At 39.0% G+C, this 20,001-nt stretch overlaps 1 protein-coding gene across 48 annotated transcripts in view; it reads right to left on the bottom strand.

Annotated features, from left to right (window-relative positions):
* DST (dystonin) overlaps positions 1–20,001 on the bottom strand; it is a 438,190-nt gene that overhangs the window by 199,135 nt on the left and 219,054 nt on the right. For 22 of the 48 annotated variants that reach the window (XM_070514637.1, XM_070514639.1, XM_070514651.1 and 19 more), the window contains 4 exons: positions 19,086–19,175; positions 18,456–18,554; positions 16,741–16,818; positions 14,962–15,054 (listed from right to left, as the gene is read on the bottom strand). In XM_070514637.1, coding sequence (XP_070370738.1) covers positions 14,962–15,054; positions 16,741–16,818; positions 18,456–18,554; positions 19,086–19,175 — 360 coding nt within the window. Of the gene's footprint in view, positions 1–9,364; positions 10,544–14,961; positions 15,055–16,740; positions 16,819–18,455; positions 18,555–19,085; positions 19,176–20,001 lie in introns of those variants that run through there. The other 26 variants (XM_070514649.1, XM_044776906.2, XM_070514677.1 and 23 more) reach the window with 3 other exon arrangements.

Genomic DNA, 20,001 nt, shown 5'->3' with positions numbered 1-20,001 from the left:
TGGTCATGTTAGAACGGGAGTTCTCCAAATGCCGAGTCTAAAAATATTGTTCCTACTAGTAATAAAACAAAGGCTCAGAAAATCTAACCATTTAGACAGGAGGTCCTCAAACCCATTTGAATTGGAAATTTGGCTGGTGGCTACATATTTAACAAAATTATTTCGAGCCCTCTAGGCAAAAAAAAGAATCCAGTTACCTAATATATAAATTTATTTTCATAGCTCAGGATTCTGGGTCTTGAGAATAAAGAAGTTACCACTCCTATGTTTTATGTTTTCATGCCATATAAGCAAGATCAAAAACAAAAAATCCTGAAAACTAACCTCAGCCTTAAAAAAAAAAATCACCACCAACAACAAAAACCCTCATACTCTTTCCTATATTCACCTCTCTTTTTCCCACATTACCTCTACTCTTACACACAACACTGATACTTGACTACATATTGTCCCTTCTCCCTCTTGGCAGAGCTGAAACAACTTCCAATGATTGAAACCCTAATAATTGGAGCTAACAGAAGAAGGTGCAGGGGGTGGTGGGAGAGGTTCTGGGGGATAAAGGATTGTGGATAGGGAGAATTTAAAGGCAAGAAATAAAGGCTGACCCCAATTCACAGAGGCATTCTCAAACACTTCTACCTGTGGCATAACCAGACATAGGCCTGCTCAGTTCAGGCCTGACAAAGCACCTCACAGAACACAGTCAGGCAACGTGAACCACGGTCTCAACAAAGAGCTAAAGGACATGCTAAAACCCTGCGAACAAGCAGACTGTTTTGCTTCTGCAATCTAGGAGCCAAAGAAACCAGTGCTAGAACTCTCAAAACATAAAAGGATGAGGTACTGCAACTCTCCGAAACTTCCTCACGTGTGCCAACTCATCCTGCCAGCCACACACTCATCTGCTAGGGAAGATATATGCACCCAATAGCATGGATATATTAGCTGTCCCAAGATTGCTTTGAAGGGAGAAGAGGGTCTTACATCCCCATTTTCTCTCTTTTCTACTACCAATTATTGAGCTGAGGTAATTATTATCTTTAGCCTGCACTGTTACCTCTGGTCTTCAATGTCAACACCAACGACATCTTTTAAGACACAGTCATGATCGAACTAGAATAGTATTGGGCTCAAGAGAGCTTCCACCTTCTTCTGGAACTAAGCCTCAGTGTCTGGATTAGTAACTGACTACTAACTAGTCTCAGTGCACCAAGTCTTGCCCACTCTCACTTCCCAGTCTAGCTTGCTCTTGACTCTGCAGCCACAGTAATCCAGTTCAGTATTCACTGATCTCTCGAGACTCAAGCCATCCTCTTTCTAGTCTATGATCAAACCATATGAACCACATGCTCCCTCTCTCCTAGGATCCTCTGTTCAAGCCACTTCTCCCCTTGGAACATTCTCCCATACTCTGCCCAACATGGCACATATTAAGTGGTGAATAACTATCTGCTGAAGAAGAGGAGGGGAAGGGAGAGAGGGAGGGAGGGTGGGAGGAAGACAAGGATGAAGGATGAGAAATACATTTCATGTTTTCATTTGGTATAAATGAGTTTAACCTGTCACGTCAACCTTGTCATTTTAGAAAAGTAAATGGTTTCCAACCAACCTCACTTCCCAATAATAACAGAACACCTGGACCACCACACAAAAGTGCCCAGCAGCGAGCACAAGCCCAGAGACTACTCAGAGAACCCAACGTCAAGGAGTGAACCTAAGCTTGATCTGAATCATTTTTCTAAAACAATTTCATAAACTTGACACAGTATATAGCCTCGAAATGTCTTTTCAACGAAAGAAAACAAGCCAACATATCTCATCTCACAGCGCACTCTGATTTAATTCACAGCTTACTGTTAAATGACTCACTTACTGCTAAAGGAATTGCAACAGCCTCACTGTGTTGGTCAGCTGAGGCTGTAAATGTGAAAGTCCCCTGAGCAAAGTCAATGCCACGAGACAACTGGGCAACAGGAACACCCTATTTTTACAGATGCTGTCATGGTTCTGGCATGCACTGACTACACAAGAACAGCCAACTGCCAAAGTTGAGTCAGATACTCCCTAAAATATTATTCACATTAAAAAAAAAAAAAATGTACAGGGCTGGCCCTGTGGCCTAGTGGTTAAGTTCAGCACCCTCCGGTTTGGCAGCTTGGGTTTGGTTCCCAAGCACAGACCTACACTGCTCATCAGCAGCCATGCCATGGTGGTGACCCACCTGCAAAATAGAGGAAGATTGGCATGGATGTAAGCTCAGGGTGAATCTTCCTCAGCCAAAAAAAAAAAGTACATATTTCATTATCCTATACAAAATTTTTAAATAATTATAATTTTTTTAAAGATAAAAAATGTTATCAAATTTATTATTCAAATAATTTATGTGTAACACTGGAAAAGGCAATGTCTCTAAAGTTAAGAGAACAAAGATATTTAACTTAGAGAAGGCTATAAACAATAGTGAAGGATAAGGAATTGGGGAACTCAAATTGAAAGGACACACAGCCATCTGGCAGAGTCCCTCATCTCACTGCTGAACAAGATGAGACTAAAGGAGGTGAAGTGACTTGTCCAGGGTCTCACGACACGCTAGTAGAAGGCCTAGCGTGGGTAGGGCTGGGGTATGGACCTGGGTCTCCTAAACTCCAGTTCAGAATCTGCAAGATGAAGAGTGAAATTTCTCCTTCACATTTAGAAAAGAACTCTCTCCTTACAACTCAGACTAACCTTCCCTTTGTGTCAGTGGCCAGAATGGTGCCTCCTTCCAGTGCAACCACTGCTGGGAAAACGGCTGCACAAACGCAGGTCATGAAAGGGCATCCCCTAGATTTGCCTCAAACCCCAAAGTCAAGACCCTTTTCACCAGAACTTCCCAGCCTCTCTATTGGCAAAGCAGCTGATACACAGAACACTGCACATTTTCAGAGGCAGACACATCCCTGGATCTTTCACATGAACCGAACGTCAGGGTTCACAGAAATTTCCTTGTAGGCACACAACCTTAACTGACAGCCGCCCCGCCCCCACCCCACCCGACAAGAGCAGATCTGCCTCTGGCATTACGTTCTCCTCCTCTCTCCTACCAGAGCTACTATCAATAATGCCTTTGAAATGTGTCTGTCCTCAGGTGTAAATAACCAAGGTTAGCTTCCAGAATTGGTTCCTCCCAGGAGTTATTTCTGTTCCGACAGTTTGACAAAATTTTAAGCTAATTATGGAATTAGAGGAATCCAGTCAGCACACTGTCTGATACGTAATAGGTAGACCTGGATTAAATTTAAGTCTTCTGACTCAAGATGTCATAGGTTCTCTTTCTCACCAAATCTATAATAGTGACTCCCTACAATGTTCCTGAAAGAGCTGTATCTATCCATGAGCCATCTCACTTCACAGAAGCAAAAACTGACTTCAGGGACACACAGTGGATATAGAAATGAAGGCTAGTCAAACGTTCTTCCCTGCAGAACACAATTTGCCTACTGGTTCAGCGGATTAGACACAAGAGTGTTATCAAAGGAAATCCAATCCCTTCATATATATATTTTTTTTAAAGATTTTATTTTTTCCTTTTTCTCCCCAAAGCCCCCCCGGTACATAGTTTTGTATTCTTCGTTGTGGGTTCTTCTGGTTGTGGCATGTGGGACGCTGCCTCAGCGTGGTCTGACAAGCAGTGCCATGTCCGCGCCCAGGATTCGAACCAACGAAACACTGGGCCGCCTGCAGCGGAGCGCGCGAACTTAACCACTCAGCCACGGGGCCAGCCCCGCCTTCATATATTTTTGCTAACATGAAAAACAGAGTTCATACTCTATTTGAGAGAGTTCAGGTATTAATAAGAATGAAAGAAGCAGTTTGGAAAAGGCAGATCTCAAGATTCTTCTACCTCATGAGTCTCTTAACATAATTATTTCAAAGGTAAAAGTTTACCATTGGGAGGAAGACTGGCGCAGAGCTGTGGAGGGTGGTGACCTGTGTTCGATTCCTGACCCCACCACTGCCTGGCCCTGCATCTTCTCTGGGCCTCAGTTTCCTCTCATGTAAAGTATCTCCTCAGAGAGTTGCTGAGAGACTAGGACGTCATGCACCCAGGGTTCAGAGTAGTGAGCCGAGGGAACTGTGCACCAGGGTGAGTTTTATTGCTAAACTCCTTTATTCACACTACTTGACACTGTAGTCAGGCAAAGGCAAACTCCATATTGAATTTGTCAACACCGGCAAATATTTCCAAGCCAAGACGTTCGCTTCCAAAGACAATCTCTTCAAAGACGTTTCAACTATTTTGGCAGAAACAAATGTAATCAACACATTTTTAATGCCTGCTTCCAAGTTTCAAAAATGTGTGAAAACGCTCCCCAAAATATTTTTAACTGCAAAGATGGCACAAATATTTTGAAAATCCTATCTAGTTAAAAATCGTCTCCCTAAAAGGAAGAGTTAACTAGAGGATAAAAGCAGCAAGTTGATAAAGTTCAAGTACTAATGCTCTAAATTGAAAGCTTCCTTTAGCAAACGCTCATTTATTCCCTACTCAAATATGAGGGAAAACTAACACAGATATAACTGTTTGTCTTGTACAGCAGGGGACTTTAAAATTTTGCTTCTCCTTCATTTAACTGAAAAGGCAGAGGTATCATAATGCTGGTAGAGACTCAAATTCTATGCAACTATTTTATAACTAAATTTTCACAAACTAGTTATGAAATCCAAATGACTGTAAATGGTAAAAAAAAAAATCAACAAAAGCATTTTCATTAAAAATGATGAAATGGTTCAGAAAGAAATGAATTACCAAATGACCTCTGTTTTCAAGATCTATAGCAAAAAGCTACCACATGAAAGGAGAAACATTTAGATTTTATCCTAGTCTTTGAATTCTAAGTAAGATTCTAGAGCCTAACATTCACAAAAGGCTTGAGTAAAGAAATAAATATTATACTTCAGTGAGCTTAAAATACTAACGTACAGTCATGTGTTGCTTAATGATGGGGACATGTTCTGGGGAGGCGTGGTTAGGCAATTGTGTGGTTGTGCGTACATCACAGAGTGCACTTACACAAACCTAGACGGTATAGTCTACTACACACCTAGGCTCTCTGGTACCGATCTTATGGGACCACCATTATATATGCGGTCTGTCCTTGACTGAAAGTTGTTACGCAGTGCAGGACTGTATTCTAAGATTTTGAGATGGTTCTCATTTTTTTTTAAGTTTTTATAATATAAAAGTCAATTAATAAACACATTCAACTCTTCATTATTCAGACACTGATGAAATAATTTATACAATATCCACACTCCTTCTCATCCTTCTCTTCTTGGCTTGTTTCCTTTTGGCCACTGTACTATTCGCTGACAATTTACCAAAAGATGAAAAGAAACATAAAATAGTCCACTTTTCACGAGTTAACATAGCTACACAGGATGGTGGGAAGTTAAGATTATTCATGATCATCATTCCAGAAGCCTAACTTTCAGGTGACTAGGTTTACAGCCACGGTCCCTGCCATTTGTTCTGAACAAACAATGGGATATAATGCATGCAGAAAAGGGTCATATTTTATTTCTCTCAGAGTGTCTAATTTTGGTTCAATATATAACAAGTACATAACAAATGTTTGGTAGAGAAACAAAAGAAGGGAGGGATGGAAGAAGGGATGAGAATACTAAACAAACAAAAAGGTAGGCAGCTACACACATGGATTCACAGAAACTTAAAACTGAAAGAGATATATATGGAAAAGGTGGGTAACTTGTATCAGTTAAGAGTTCAGCTTGGTAGACCATTTTGGGTGAAATCCAAGCTCTTCCACTTACTAACTGAGTGACTTGAGCATGTTATTTAACTTTCCTGAGGCTCAGTTTCCTCCGCTGTAAATGGATTCATAACAGAATCCTTTCACAGGCTTGCTCTGAAGATTAAATAACACAATGGTGGAGTGTCTGGCTATAGTAGGATTCGACAAATAGCCTTATTATTAACAGGAGCATCAGGATCTAGTTCAATATGCTCCTTGTCTTAAAAATGAAACTGAGATCTATTGAAACCAAGAAGGCTGTCCGAGTCACACAGCTCTCTGGTGGCAAAGCTTGACTAGAACTCAGACCTCCTGCCTTCCAGGCCCATAATCCACACTGCTTACCAGAAAACCCACATTGAGAAGAGAACAAGATGGTAAATGCTAAGCTAGAGTGACGCTCATTCTCAAAATTTAGTGTGTCTTTAAGGAACACGTTAAAGCGTGCGTAAAACATACACAACAGTCTCTCAAGTCCCACCAGAAAATATTCTGGTCAAGTTAAATCTGGAGTAAGGCGCTTTCAACAAGCATTCCAGATGATTCTACTGCAGGGACCCTGGGGTCACACTTTGAAAAGCACTGCTGTAGAATAAGAAAAGAAATAAGCTGCCTATCCATAGTCTTGACCATTAGAATCACCTGCGGAGCCCCACCCTCATCTCTGACATTAGGATCACTGGGCTGACATCCAAACAGCTGTGGTTTTTAAAAGCTCCTCAGGAGACACCTACACATGTGGTCAGTTAGAGAACCAACAGCCTACAAACCGAGAAAACAACAGTCTTTGCTGAGATCAGTATAACAAGACTGGGAAGAGGTGCAATTTGTGAAACTAAAGTAGTAAGAATGCTTTCTGGGAAAAGTTTAAGAGCAAAGGGAGGAGACCTTGTCACATGGTCAGGGAGCACGTGAGTCTTAGACAAATAAGGGATCCCTGAAGAAGGTGCAGACAATGTGCTCATTACTCCCTGTCCCCAAACATGGTCCTGCCTTTGCCACCTCTGTTTATAACACTCATCCTTCATAGACGAACACCAACTCCTATAAATGCAACCCCTGCTCTGAGCTCACAGCTGTCTCCTTCAGAATATGAAAATTAACCAAAGTGGGATGCCGTGCCATGGTTTAACCCAGCTACTGCCGTTTACTGTGTTGCCTTCAGGACGTTATTTAATCTCTCTGAGTTTCCAATTCCTCATTCTATAAAAGAGGAACTGTCTACTTTGCCTATTTCATACAGTTGGTAGGATACTCAAAAGATACTGTCTGAAATCATTCTCCCAATTCCAAAGCAATATACAGATCTAAGATACTCCTTTTTTTTTATTTACATCTCCGTATCCTAGTCAAGATGTAACATGCTTATGAGATTTGTATTCAGTAGGCACTCAAGCAGGGGCTGGCTGAGCCACCTCCACAGCACCTCTAAGCCTGGGTGGCCACTGTAGGTCAGCACATGATTGCAAGGCTTTAAAGAGGAGGTAGGCTGGTCACCTATACTAAGAATGACAAATTTCAAAGGACCAGGCAAGGTCAAGTCAGAGGCTTAAACTAAGCTGAAGGTTAAGATAAGTTCAAAGAATTGCACACTATTCTAGTGGGAGGTTGACTCAAAAGTCATGGAGCCCAACCGTGCACACAACTGACAGAGTCAGAATGGATCAAATAGGGAAGGTATGAGAAAGATCTTGAAGGAACAAATAAAAGCCATCCTGGCTAACAGGCCATTTCGGGGATGTAACATGGACTAATGAAGGGGCTTAGAGTTCTCATTTGCATCTAATTTTCCAATGAAAAATGTAAAATCCAATGCAAGATAAAGAGTTCTGTGCAAAATTCTAACTGAAGATAATTAAGCAAACAGAGTCAACTATCTCCAAGACAACAGGAAGAATGTCCTCGGAGGGGTAGCTAGGCTGTTGGTTCTGACTCTTTTCATGCCACTGAATAAAGTCTTTATTTGGACCACATGCAAGTGAGACGGCCAACTCTTCAGAGAAGTAATGACTACCCTATTCAGTATTTACCTAGAAGATCTGAGGCTTTGTTAAGTACCTCCTTATCACAATTGTTTACCAAATCTGATGGGCAGGTCGGTGACTTATTGTCACATACACTTTCCACTCAAGTTTCAAAAATCATTAGATACACAAAGCGGAAAGAAGGATAAAATCCTTAGCATGAGGACAATGCAAGGGAAAAAAAGGCTTATGTAGCACTTAGGAAACCGACTTTAAGAATTTCCACTAAAGGAAAAATGAAGGGCTTACTGGAAGCCAAATTATGCAAAAAACAGTTGGAAAACATATGTGAGGAAAGTTGTGGTTACACTCAGCACGCAGCGGCCAAGTAGTTTCTCTCTGCACTGACCTTTACGCCAGCCGTACGTGCCTCATGACAGAGACCGGACGCTTCCTTTCTAAAATGTAACCACTGTAAAATGTAAATAGAACGGATGACATAATACCAGCAAGGTGTGGCAGTGAATATATACAGGAACACCTTCAGGGAATTCAGCAGCTAAGGCCAATGAGGATCGTGCACACTAACCCTAATAAAACCTCATTCTGCAACTGTGCAAATGATCTCTGCCCAATGATACAATGACCCTGCCAAAAATGTGTAACACACATGTACTATTTATGTCCAGATTTTTTTGTTAAAAGACAAAGTCAGGAATATCTTAAAGAAAAAGCCATCAACTCCCAACTAGCAACATGGAAAGTTTGTATGGATAATGCACTTCTCAAGCAAGTAAAAAAATATTCATTGACCTTTTAAAGACAAGTAAACCCTCAGAGAAGTAACTTGTCTAAAGGTAAATATCAGTGTTAGGAATAAAGATCTCAACTTTCCAGCAGTCTGTGTCATATTCAAATTCTTATGACGTGCTGCCCAAATCATTTCTGATTTTAGACTGGGGCAAGGGAAGAACTCACATAACAAAGAGTCAGAATAGATGCGGGCAATTTCATCTATGCCATCCACCCGCAACACAAACACACAAACACACACACACACACACACACACAGAATTGAAAGCAATTATGTCAGTGTGCTTGTTCATGAAAACTGATAGAGAACTGGAATTTGGCTTTTTAAACATGTAGATCAGCAAGTCAGGACTGCCTGATAATTGCATGCTGTGGTCCCTACATTTGTCATGAAGCTATTGTCCTGTCGTTACTATTTTCTGATTTAACTGTTACCGACAGTGCAGCTAAGTTTCCAAAAATTATTCCATAGGAAAAGTCAAGACATTTGAACTAGAGAAATTCAAAAGATGTGCATTGTCTTAAAGCAACGCTTTTCTGAGTCTTGCAACACTAACAAAGATGTACAGGGTTTTAAAATCAAAGTGTGATTAAAGAATGTGGATATCACAAAAAATAAAGTCGTAAAAATCAAACCTAAGGCTATGAATAAAATGCACCAAGAACTCTACAGCTTTCACATAAACAAAGATGAAAATAACCTTTAACAGGTTAAATTACAGACTCTCAGTCAGAGGTGAGCAGCTGATATTCTTATTTACACCTTAAACTCAGTCTCCACGTTTCACTTACCTTGTTTCCATCCGTGTCCTTGGAAGTTGAGGACACATTAGTACAGAGAGAGTGACATCTCTTTTTTTCAAAGTGAAAATGGTGTATTGCACAAGGGTGGAATCTCTCAGCATTTTGCTTTTCTTGAACACTGCTATAACTCGTTGATGGGTCTTCCGAAAACCCACTTTTTCCAAGTGATCTCTCGGCCCCATAGTGAATGGAACTCAAGCTGGCTGCCTTTCGTAAAGAAAAAGCATCCGATTTTCTTTGGAATGTTATTTCTCTTGTGTTGACATCATCTAAATGTTTCCTCTTTGCACAATATGGAGTGCTGTCTTTTTCTGAAATCCTTGCATCCAGTGCACTAACTTTTACTTCTGTTTCACTGTCAGGAGCAGGAGAAATGTTCACATGGGGAGATGAACCGCCCGCAGCACTCGGCAGAAGTTTCTGTTTAACATCGTCAACTCCCACTTCTGTCTTCTCTTGCTGACTACCACCTTCCAGGGTGAGGTTTGGGGTAACAGATTCCTCTCGTGCCAGGCCCCTGGATAAAAGAGCTGGCTGTCCTTTGGAGAGCCGAGTGCTGCGCTTCTTGCCTTCATTTTCACTGTTTGGCTCTGCTGAGTCCGTGTCATCTACAATTTTCTTGATCGGTTTTCTTCTGAAATATTTTCTTCCGGGAGAATATTTTTCAGGGCTGAAAGGAGTTTTCGCAGGGTCTAAATACTGTTCTTCCTTCTCAGCTCGTACACATCCACAGATATTCCCCATTTGATTTGCAGGAAATCACAGTTCCACAGACTCACTCATTTCAAAATCCAGGGCTTACTTAGATCTCCATTAAGTCCGAAAATTCCACTCTGACCTCTAATTCCTCAGACTTTGTGACCGTCCACTTCAGCCTGAGGCCATGTTGCTTATGAGAAAGGCACACGCAAGAAATGCCATGGCACCTTGCCCAGCTGGGTCCCTGTGTCTCATTAGACACCGTGGCTTATTTCTGGCCACCAATCCTCTTAGACAAACAGTACTGCTCACTGTCAAATTATCACACTGATGAGCTTTCAAAGCCAACCCTGAGCTTTACTGTACTGGAAGATTCTACCCCTCGCTTTAACTTTCAGTTTTCTGAAATGCAGTTACACTAGCAAAGTTTGTGTTAACCTTTGAAACTACTGGTGGCTCAACAAATCTGAGAGCAAACAGAAAGCAAATACCAGCCAGGAGACGTTTGGCAAAGTGCCTTTCAAACCCGGGGTCAAAGTGCTTTCAAATTTAGTTTCGGAGAGTCCCTACCATATAATTTTTTTTCTTAAACACCAACTAATTCTGGTACTTGAAAAAAAAAAAAGGCTCAAAAATCTCTGTAAATTATATTAAGACTCTCACTCAGAAGAGCAGCCATAAAAAATAACAGGCTGATTCAATAGCTGAAGGAGAGAAAAGAAATACTAACCACTTAAAATGCTGCATTAAAATTGCTTCTAACGTCAGTCTTGTAAAATAGTTTGTAATACTTTTCATATGACATTAATTTCCAAGCCATTTCCATTACCTGATCATTAGGATTTTCATATAAGCAAATGGATAAGTTTTATGATTTAAGCATGGGACGTTTAGCCAAAAGAAATACCTGGGCATTGTTACACATGAACGAAGGCAGTTAAACTTCACATGTAACTTTTATACTTGTACCCTAGTTAAATATTACGCAGTTTTACTAGGGCCTTGCTGTAAAAATCATAAATCAGTATGGAACGTGACTATCAAAGGTGTGCATATTGCCAGCACGGAGTCACAGATGGGAAAAAGGAAATTAGTATGGCACGACTGGACTTACACGTAAGCAGAAATCATTTGACTAATTTAAAAAAAAATTGATAATTGCCTTCCTCTAAGTAGTCTTTAGATTGATCAAAAGATGGAACTCATTATATTTTTCTAAACAAGAATTTCAATCAAACTCAAGTTTGCAACGCTGCTATTTGTCAATAATAGGCCTGCATGGTGAGGTTTTCCTTAATCATTTAAAGGGAAAGTAAACAATTTCCAGTGGCAAAAGCTGAATATCCTGAAAGACAAGCTGACAAAAATAAAGCCTCAGGTTTGTTTGCTTGTTTGTTTTTAATATTATTTTCAATGTCTTCAATGGAAATGGCACGTGACGCAAGAGAATTTAAGAATATAATGGCTGGTATTTGTATGGACATGATAGAGGCGCAACCATCAATTTGCCCTCTCTACCCGCCCTTCCTTCCAGCCCTGCCAAACTGAGCAACTGTCCATTTTCAGGCCGCTGCACACCACTCCCTCTCCCAGAAACGGCCCTTGAGTCTCCGCTGGGTAGCAGGCATTCATCTTGCACAGCCTGTCTCTAGCATCAGTGAAAATTTCCCTCAACCTCTAACACTTTCTTGATCCTCCCACAACACTCCCTCCTCTGCATCCCTATTTTTATTTATATTGCCCTCGATTCATCACCCTGGATTACAGTCAGTTTCATGAACATTCTCCCAATAGAACAATATGCTTCATTATCTTAGTATCTCTGGATCTAGCATATGGTGGCCAATCACATGGGGTAGATTACTGTGTTCATAATGCTCACCTTCAGACAGCCTGACTGGAAAAGACTTTCAATTCGTGATGCTCATAACAAATATGTCAAAAATAAATATTTTATTTATTATTGGTCTTCTGAAATTACTTCCTTTATTTATGTAAAGTATAGAGGGGAAAAAAAAGCCCAGTCACTTTGAATGAGAATGATTATCACTGCTATAAATAGCCTTATATCTTGGCACAACCAGTAAAATGATTCTAAATCCTAGTGCTAAGAAAAGTTATTTCATTTAAAGAACAAAGAACATTTCTGTTTCCCAAAACACTGATGTGTTCCATATAAAATAGATCTTGGTCTGAATTTTTAAATGTTGGTGATAATTTAACAGTCACAATGTCTGGTAATTCAGGTCCTAAAATATACTGGATTCCATAATACATGCCACAGGATCATATTGGAAGAAAAACTTCTTTTGGTACTTCTGTGGCTGGTCCTCTTCTCTCCTCCAATGACCCCTGAACTCCAAAGGGCTTTCTTAATATATAATGAACTTTTACTTTAAATTCCTCAAACCTAGGGTCTCAATATACTGTTTCTAATATCCAACCATTCACTCACATTTCAGTCTGTTATTTTCTGATTTCTGCTCCTAGTATTTTGGGAGTGTTTTCTCCAAGGTCTCCAATGTCTCCTTCTAGACCAAACTATTACCCCGTACTCAGTCTGAATTTTCTCAAGCTCTCCAGGGCCATTTCATAGGGTTCACCAATCCTTTCTACTTAAATTCTCTTCCGTTGGCTTCAACAGCAGTACGTTTTCTTGTTGCTTCGTCCATCTCTCCAAATGTTCCTTTTCTGTTTCTCCAAATGGATCTTCTTCTTCCTGCACCCTAATCACGGGCCTTCCCCAAATTTCTGTCCTTGGCTCTCGGCTATTCTCCACCTGTGCTCTTCTCATGAATTCTCTGAAGATCTCTTCTCTCCAATAGATTCAATGACCACTTGTATACTGATAACTCTCAAGTTCATTATCTGTACCTCTGACTTCTCAGCTCTGCTCACATACCTCCAACTGCTCAGCAGACAGATGCACAGGCCATCCTACTAAGCCATCAAACCCACCCAGAAGGTCTTTAGTTTTCCCCTTACCATCAGCCTCATTCCTCTTGGTAGTCTACTGGTTTTTTATCTTCCCTCTCTTTCATTGTCTATGTTCTGTTGCCAAGTCCCTTCCTTTCTTCCTTCACAATGTCCCCTCTTGAATTCAATTTTTCATTCCTATCTAAGTCCTGGCCTTTATCACTCCACTCTGAGATCACCACCTCAGTTTCTTTGCTTATCTCCCTGACTATGGACTCTGCTCTCTTTTTTTTTTTTTTACATAGAATTGAGAGATTCCATTCCCTAAAACATTATTTTCCAAGCTCAGAGTGGTTAAGTGATCTACCCAATGCCATCACAGCCATAAATAAAAGAACCAACAATGAAACTCAGCCCTGCCTCCCTTCAAAGCCTGGGTGCCTTCCCCAGCCCCACCGCGATTCTCACTCTGACATTCAAATGCCGACACAGCCTGTGTGCTCACCAGCTCTGTCAGCAGTGATGTGGTTGGCTCCCTGCTCCAACAGACCTCTAACCTTCCCACATGGGGTTCTTGCACTTTCCACCCTACTAAAAGTTCTGGGACCTGGTCCACTTGGGACTAATTAAAGGACCCTGAGAAAGCTGCTGAGGAACTCCACATGAAATCTGCTTTTTAGCCAGTTCTACGTAATCTTTACCCAATTCTGGTAACAAGGTCTGGCTCTGTGCCCAAATTCCTACCTCGGTTACTGCTCAGTCCCCCAGGGCCCCTAAGGATGGAGTCCTCTCGTAATGGGAACCCTCAGACCTTCAGGGTCCTGCCACCAGTTCTTGTTACTGACTGCCAACAGTAACAGCCCAGCTGAGGGGACATTCATCTATATTAGCTGCCCTGTGGTCTGGCTGGTTGACACGTGGTTACCTGGGCCTCCTCTGATTTCTTACTGCTTCAACGTTGCTCAACTGCCTATCCAGGTCCTGGAAACTACCTAGACTTCAATTCCTCCAGCTCTCCACACCTATCAGATTTATCCTGTTCCCAAATGAGCCACACGCACATTATTTTCCACCATTCCCCTGCAAACCCTATATCCAAGGCAAATTTTAAAAAAATAAGAAATAAGTCTTACTCCTCTCAAGATTCGGTTCAAAACCCCAGCTCCCTTCTGAAGCTGGCAAGCTCTCTCTTCCTCCTTCAAGGTCCAACTGCATAGCAGTTGATCAGTAAGATGTGCTGTGTGCCTACCATGGGTCAGGCTCTGGATTGCACACAGAACACTGTGTGAGCAGGCATGTGGCTAATAAACTAAAGCAAGCGCCAAAGTTAGGACTCACCTTAAATCAAATGAAGATGCTTTTTTTCAAAATGTATCATTTTACAAAAAATCAAAATCAAAATCAGCCCTAAATTGGCACAGATTTATTAGCTAATTCATGGTTAATACATTTACATTTACTCTCCTCAAATTTAGTTTGAAAAAGCAGAGCTCTACAAAAAACATGGACACTTCTAATTCAGATCTCTTTATGATAACGATACTGCCATCTAGTGTCTACCAATAGGAGAAAATAGTCTGCATCGTTGACAAACTATAATACCAAGAAAAATCATTCTAAATAAGGACTGAGTCACAAAATTTTCATGTGTCTAAGTCAGGTAATATTGTCCAATAAACAAAAAAAAATGTGTCTACATTGAATAAAAAGAAATCTTTGTCTTCTGAAATTACAAGCATTGCCCTAAAACCATTTAAGCTTATGGACACCAGGAAACGGGGGGCCAGGTTCGCATGCAGCAGCATGTTACTTGAAAGGAACGATCCAAATACAATGCTTAAGAAAAGAAGCCTTAAATTTGTTTTCTTTCATAAGACATGAATGCACTTGATTCACCCTCCATATGAACCACTTGAAAACCAGCAACAAGAGGCTAAAAAGAAGTGACAATTAAGAAAAATTGGGCTTACCTGAAAGTGCAAAATTATTGTCCATATTAATCCCAAAGTCAATTTGGGATTTCCATCTGTTATGTCATCATTTCTAATATTCACTAATTTCACCTGTGTTATGTGAGAAGAAGAGATAAAAAAACAAACTGTTTTTCAAACCTGCACGAGTTATCATTACCTACATAAAAGCAATTCTAAATTACACAAAGAAAAATATGAGTGATTTAAAAAACCAGTAATCCTCAAAATACTGTCTTATCCCATCTGCACTTATTTTAGATTGCAAATTACAGAGTAATCACAGAGGAAATATTCTGGTTTTGTCTTCTAGAGCAAGTATTAAAAGTACTCACTTGTCAACACAAAAATACAACTCAAACTGAGAAGTCCTAAATATTTGAGATTTTAAAATTTAAAATAATTCTGTCTTTTGAAAATAAGCTTTATTTTACTCTTACCATTAAGTAAGAAACTGTTCTGAATCATAAAATAGTGTTAACATCTTTCTCATACTTCTATCACAAAGGGTAACAAAAAAAACAACCCAGCCTTATTTTTCTATTTGTCCACCATAAATTGTTACTAAGGTAAGTAAATATATAAGTCACTGGACATTTAAAAGGCTGCTCAAATATAAAATATATATATAAATACTCAGACTTAAAGCTTACCAACTGTCAAATTACGCATTTTCAGGTAAATGATATGGTAATAATATCTAACATTTACTTCCTGAACAAAAGAATTAAATATCAAAAATTAAATACAATGATATCTAACATTTTGCTTCCTGGACAAAACACTGCCAAAAACACTTCAGACAATGAAACATAATTAACCATTAATCCTTCCGGAAACTTTCTCTAGAATCAGGAAAAGTAAGACAAACACAAATAACATTTAAAATACTTAAGTACTGAGTGTTTATTAGAATTTAATAAATAAAAGTATTTTAATGTTCCTAATAAACTAAATAAATGAATAATAAAAGACAGCACTTCCCTCTCCCCCTTTCCCTTTCTTTTTTCCTACTCCATTAACAAGGAAAACTGTTGCCACTTTCTGATTTCTCATTGTTTTCAGATACTTTCAATTCTCCTGAATTTCCTTCTCTCCTTTTTTCTACTGATCGAAAACTTACCAATACTTTGGCTTATGCCACAGTAACATACAATGCCACCAAATCAAAATCATATCCAACATGGTGTTCATTCTTTTCCACGATTTATTCTAAAACCTCAAGCTACCTGGGGACTGTTGTCAGAAATAATTGTTTTATTTTTAACCCCTTATAAATTATCCAATACTATCTACTTATAAAAAATAAAATATTGCCTCATCACTACTAAGTATTAAAAAAGCTTACACTAAGTTTTTAAAAAGTATTATATAAACCATTTTTTATAAAAATAAAGTAATTTTATATACTAACTATAAAAAATAAAAGTATTGCCTCACCCCTACTAAAAGCTGTTCATGAGCATCCTTAACATTCTGTTGCTACTAAAATGTCATTAACTTCTTAGGCAAAACCATTCCAATTCTAACAGAAGGAAAATCAGTACTAGCTCTTATTCAGATGGAAATGTAGCCACTTATCATTCCTCTGAGCTTACTTAACTTCCTTTTCTTTAGAACAAATGTTTAAAAACATTTTTAAATACTTGTCTCACAAAAGCAGATGTTTAATGATTATAATTTATAGTCAAATTTAACCTTTTCATTCCCTGACATGTTGCTATGTAGATTCACTCAATCACATATGTTTATGATTACGGTCTATGTAAGGCATCATACCTGGCGTCTTTTCAAATAGTCAAGTGCAATTTGTACATTCTGTAGTCTGTGGAAACGCATCCGACCTTTCTCTCGGGGCTAAGAATAGAAAAATGCAAGGTATAAAAAACACTATAGTTTTTGATACCACTGACCATGCTAAATATACTTATGCTAAATATACTATAAAAAGCTACTTTATGCTCTCTTAATATGTCAAAACAGTATTTACTGTTCGGGTAAACCCATTACATCTTTTAAAGATATTTTAAATTATTTTTTTATTATCTGGGATTGAATTTAAACTACTAGAGATTTTTCCAAATACGTTTTATTTAAATACATACTTTATTCCAAATGTTTTATTTAAACAAAAGGAAAAGAGAAAATACCATAGAACATATAGACTTTTTTATATTCCCTGTACTACAATTCTTGCCTACGGTTCTTTAGCTATGGATGTCCAAAAAGAATTAAATACCTTTCCCCATTTCCGCCTTCTTAATAAACTCTAACGATTATCAAGAGGGTTTTTATAGTTATCTATGTATTGGCATGTTAATGAAAATGACGTAAAGTAGCATGCAGTTAGTATAAAAATCACCAAGAAGGAGAAAGACAGTGGAGTTTTTTAGCCACGACAGAGGAAGAGAGAAAAGCAATTAAAGCCATATAAGATATTTCCTCTTTATTTTATTTTAGCTTTTTCACAAAATCAGTTGGACTCTGTAATAGTTTTACACTACTTGGGGATGGACATGATTATTTACTGTCTCAGGAAAACTGACAAACCATAATTCTTCTCCCTTGATGCCGTTTCTCTTAAGAAACGTTCTAAGTCAGCAGACGGAAAACATAAGAAACAGAGCTGAGAAAATGCTTAACAAAAATACAAAGAATGGAGATGAAATTTACCACATAAAACCTTCCAAAGGGAAAAAAAGAAAAAAGAAAACTGACAGCTTAGCTTCTCATATATACATAGGTTGCTGAAGCCAAAGGCACCATAATAAACCAGACAGCAGACCACAGAATGGAAAATTAGGGAGAAATGATGTTGATCAATTCACCCACTGGATCCAAAAAAGCACAATTTCCAATGAAATTGGGGGGGCACTATGGATGTGGATGACAGAAGACGCACATGTGTCTTGTGAAGGTGGGCTGACGTCAACTAAGTCACAGGATGAAACAGCTCTATGCGTTCTATCAGGACTCTAGATTTGAAAACCTTCCCCTCTTCTAAATAAAATGAGACATGGAAGATAGGTAAAGAATGTCCATCATATACCTTATTGCCAACAGGTAAGATTTAAAGCATAAGCTTAATTATTAAATTTCCAGAGATTCTTTCAAATAAAGCAATAAAGAGTTGCCATGTTTGAAATTTAAATTCCAGAATTGAATAAATTTGCATAAAAATTAGCAGGTTAGTTATCAAGATTTCTGTATTTACATAAAATGTATTTAAAATTCTTTAGCTAAAATACCATCATATAATTTAAGCGCCTATGTTCAGTTACCATGCAGGGCACAGCAATGTATAAATAAATTTAAAGAGAAAATATTTCCTTTGTCTAATTTTTTGGTACACACACATCCACCTCACTATGGGTTTTGGTCCTTTCTATAGTTTCCTAAAAAGGAGCCCGAACCCGTGGGTTACTTCCCTATCCCGTTAGCGCTCACCACACTGTAACAGCTAGGTTAGTCGAGTTATGGGGGCCGACACCTACCCCCTTATCCTCATCCTCCACATCCTCATGCTGTTCATATTCGCATGCTTCTGTTGCACTCACCAATCGTAAGGTCTTCAAAAAATCTCGCTCCCTTGGCTAATGAATACAACAGACAGAAGATAGGACAGCAAAGACACAAGACAGACCAGAAATGAAAAGAAGAGCATGAACAGAACAGAATGAAGGAGAACAAGTAACCAAGAAGGGGAAGTAATGTCCACAAAAAAAGAAATGACACCTGTGGAATGGGTTAGACCAGTTTTCAGAAAGCAATGTTTATTTCCTCGCTATTTGTGAGTCTTTTAATATGTGGTTATATTATGCATCCAACTCCTGCTAAGCAAAAAAACCCAAAGGTAAAAAAAAAAAGGGAGAACAAAAATAGTATTTTAATTACAGAATTGATTATACAAGCAAAGTAATCAAAGCGATTCAATCTCCCAAATTCACATCATTTGAAGTTTGAAAATGATTAGGAATCTAACCTGAATTCACTTTTTCAGGCAGAATTCACAGCTCAAAAGATGACTGTTGCAAAAATCTGAATAGTCTGTGCTGAAAACATACTGGTCATATGCAGAGAGGACTGTGTGTTCTTCAAAGCAAATTAAGAAATTTAAAACTTACCAAGGTGTCTCCAGAAAGAACCTCTAAAAGAGAGATCAGATTGTGTCCATCCCTCAAGTCTTCGTAGAGGTCGTTCACATGTTTTCGAACCTACACAGAGAAAAGTAGTTCTCAAACTTTTCGTCCTGGAACCCAGGATCATCCTTAAAACTCACACGAGAGGGGCCAAGTGGGAAACATTCCTCCTACGGTGTTCATTCATGAAGCAATTTTTAAATTTTGATTCTCTCATCACTTAAAAACTAAATTTAGGGGCTGGCCCCATGGCTGAGTGGTGAAGTCGTGTGCTCCGCTTCGGTGGTCCAGGGTTTCACCAGTTCGGATCCCGGGCACGAACCTAACACCACTCATCAGGCCATGCTGAGGCGGTGTCCCACATTAGCAGAGCCAGAAGGACCCACAACTAGAATACACAACTATATACTGGGGGACTTTGGGAGAAGAAGAAAAATAAAAAGAAAAGAAGATTGACAACAGATGTTAGCTCAGGTGCCAATCTTTAAAAAAAAAAACAAAAACTAAACTTACATTTAAAAATTTTAAAAAGTAAATTTCAAATTAATAATTCATAAAAACAAATAGAATTATTACATATTTAATATGCTAGAATAAATATAAGCCTGGACAAAGACACGGGATTACAATTTTTTAAATATAGGCAATGGCAATGACCTTATTCATGATTCCTGACACAGCAACCAGAGCCAGCTTAGCAAGAGGGGCGAGATTTTAGCCCCAGCGTGTCTTTCACCCTTGGTGACACAAGATCCAGGATGCCAGAGATACACACTCCACACTTTTAAGACCCATAGATGTAAGCTAGGTGAAGGGTACATGAGACTCTGTGTACGATTTTTGAAACTTCCTGTGAGTTCATAGTTATTTCAAAATAAAAAGGTTTTTAAAATTCATATAT

This window comes from Equus asinus, chromosome 8 (assembly GCF_041296235.1).
Source record: "Equus asinus isolate D_3611 breed Donkey chromosome 8, EquAss-T2T_v2, whole genome shotgun sequence".
In the NCBI taxonomy this organism is placed as follows: domain Eukaryota; kingdom Metazoa; phylum Chordata; class Mammalia; order Perissodactyla; family Equidae; genus Equus; species Equus asinus.
The sequence above is the reverse complement of the archived record's forward strand: the minus strand, read 5'-3'. Positions and strand labels throughout refer to the sequence as shown.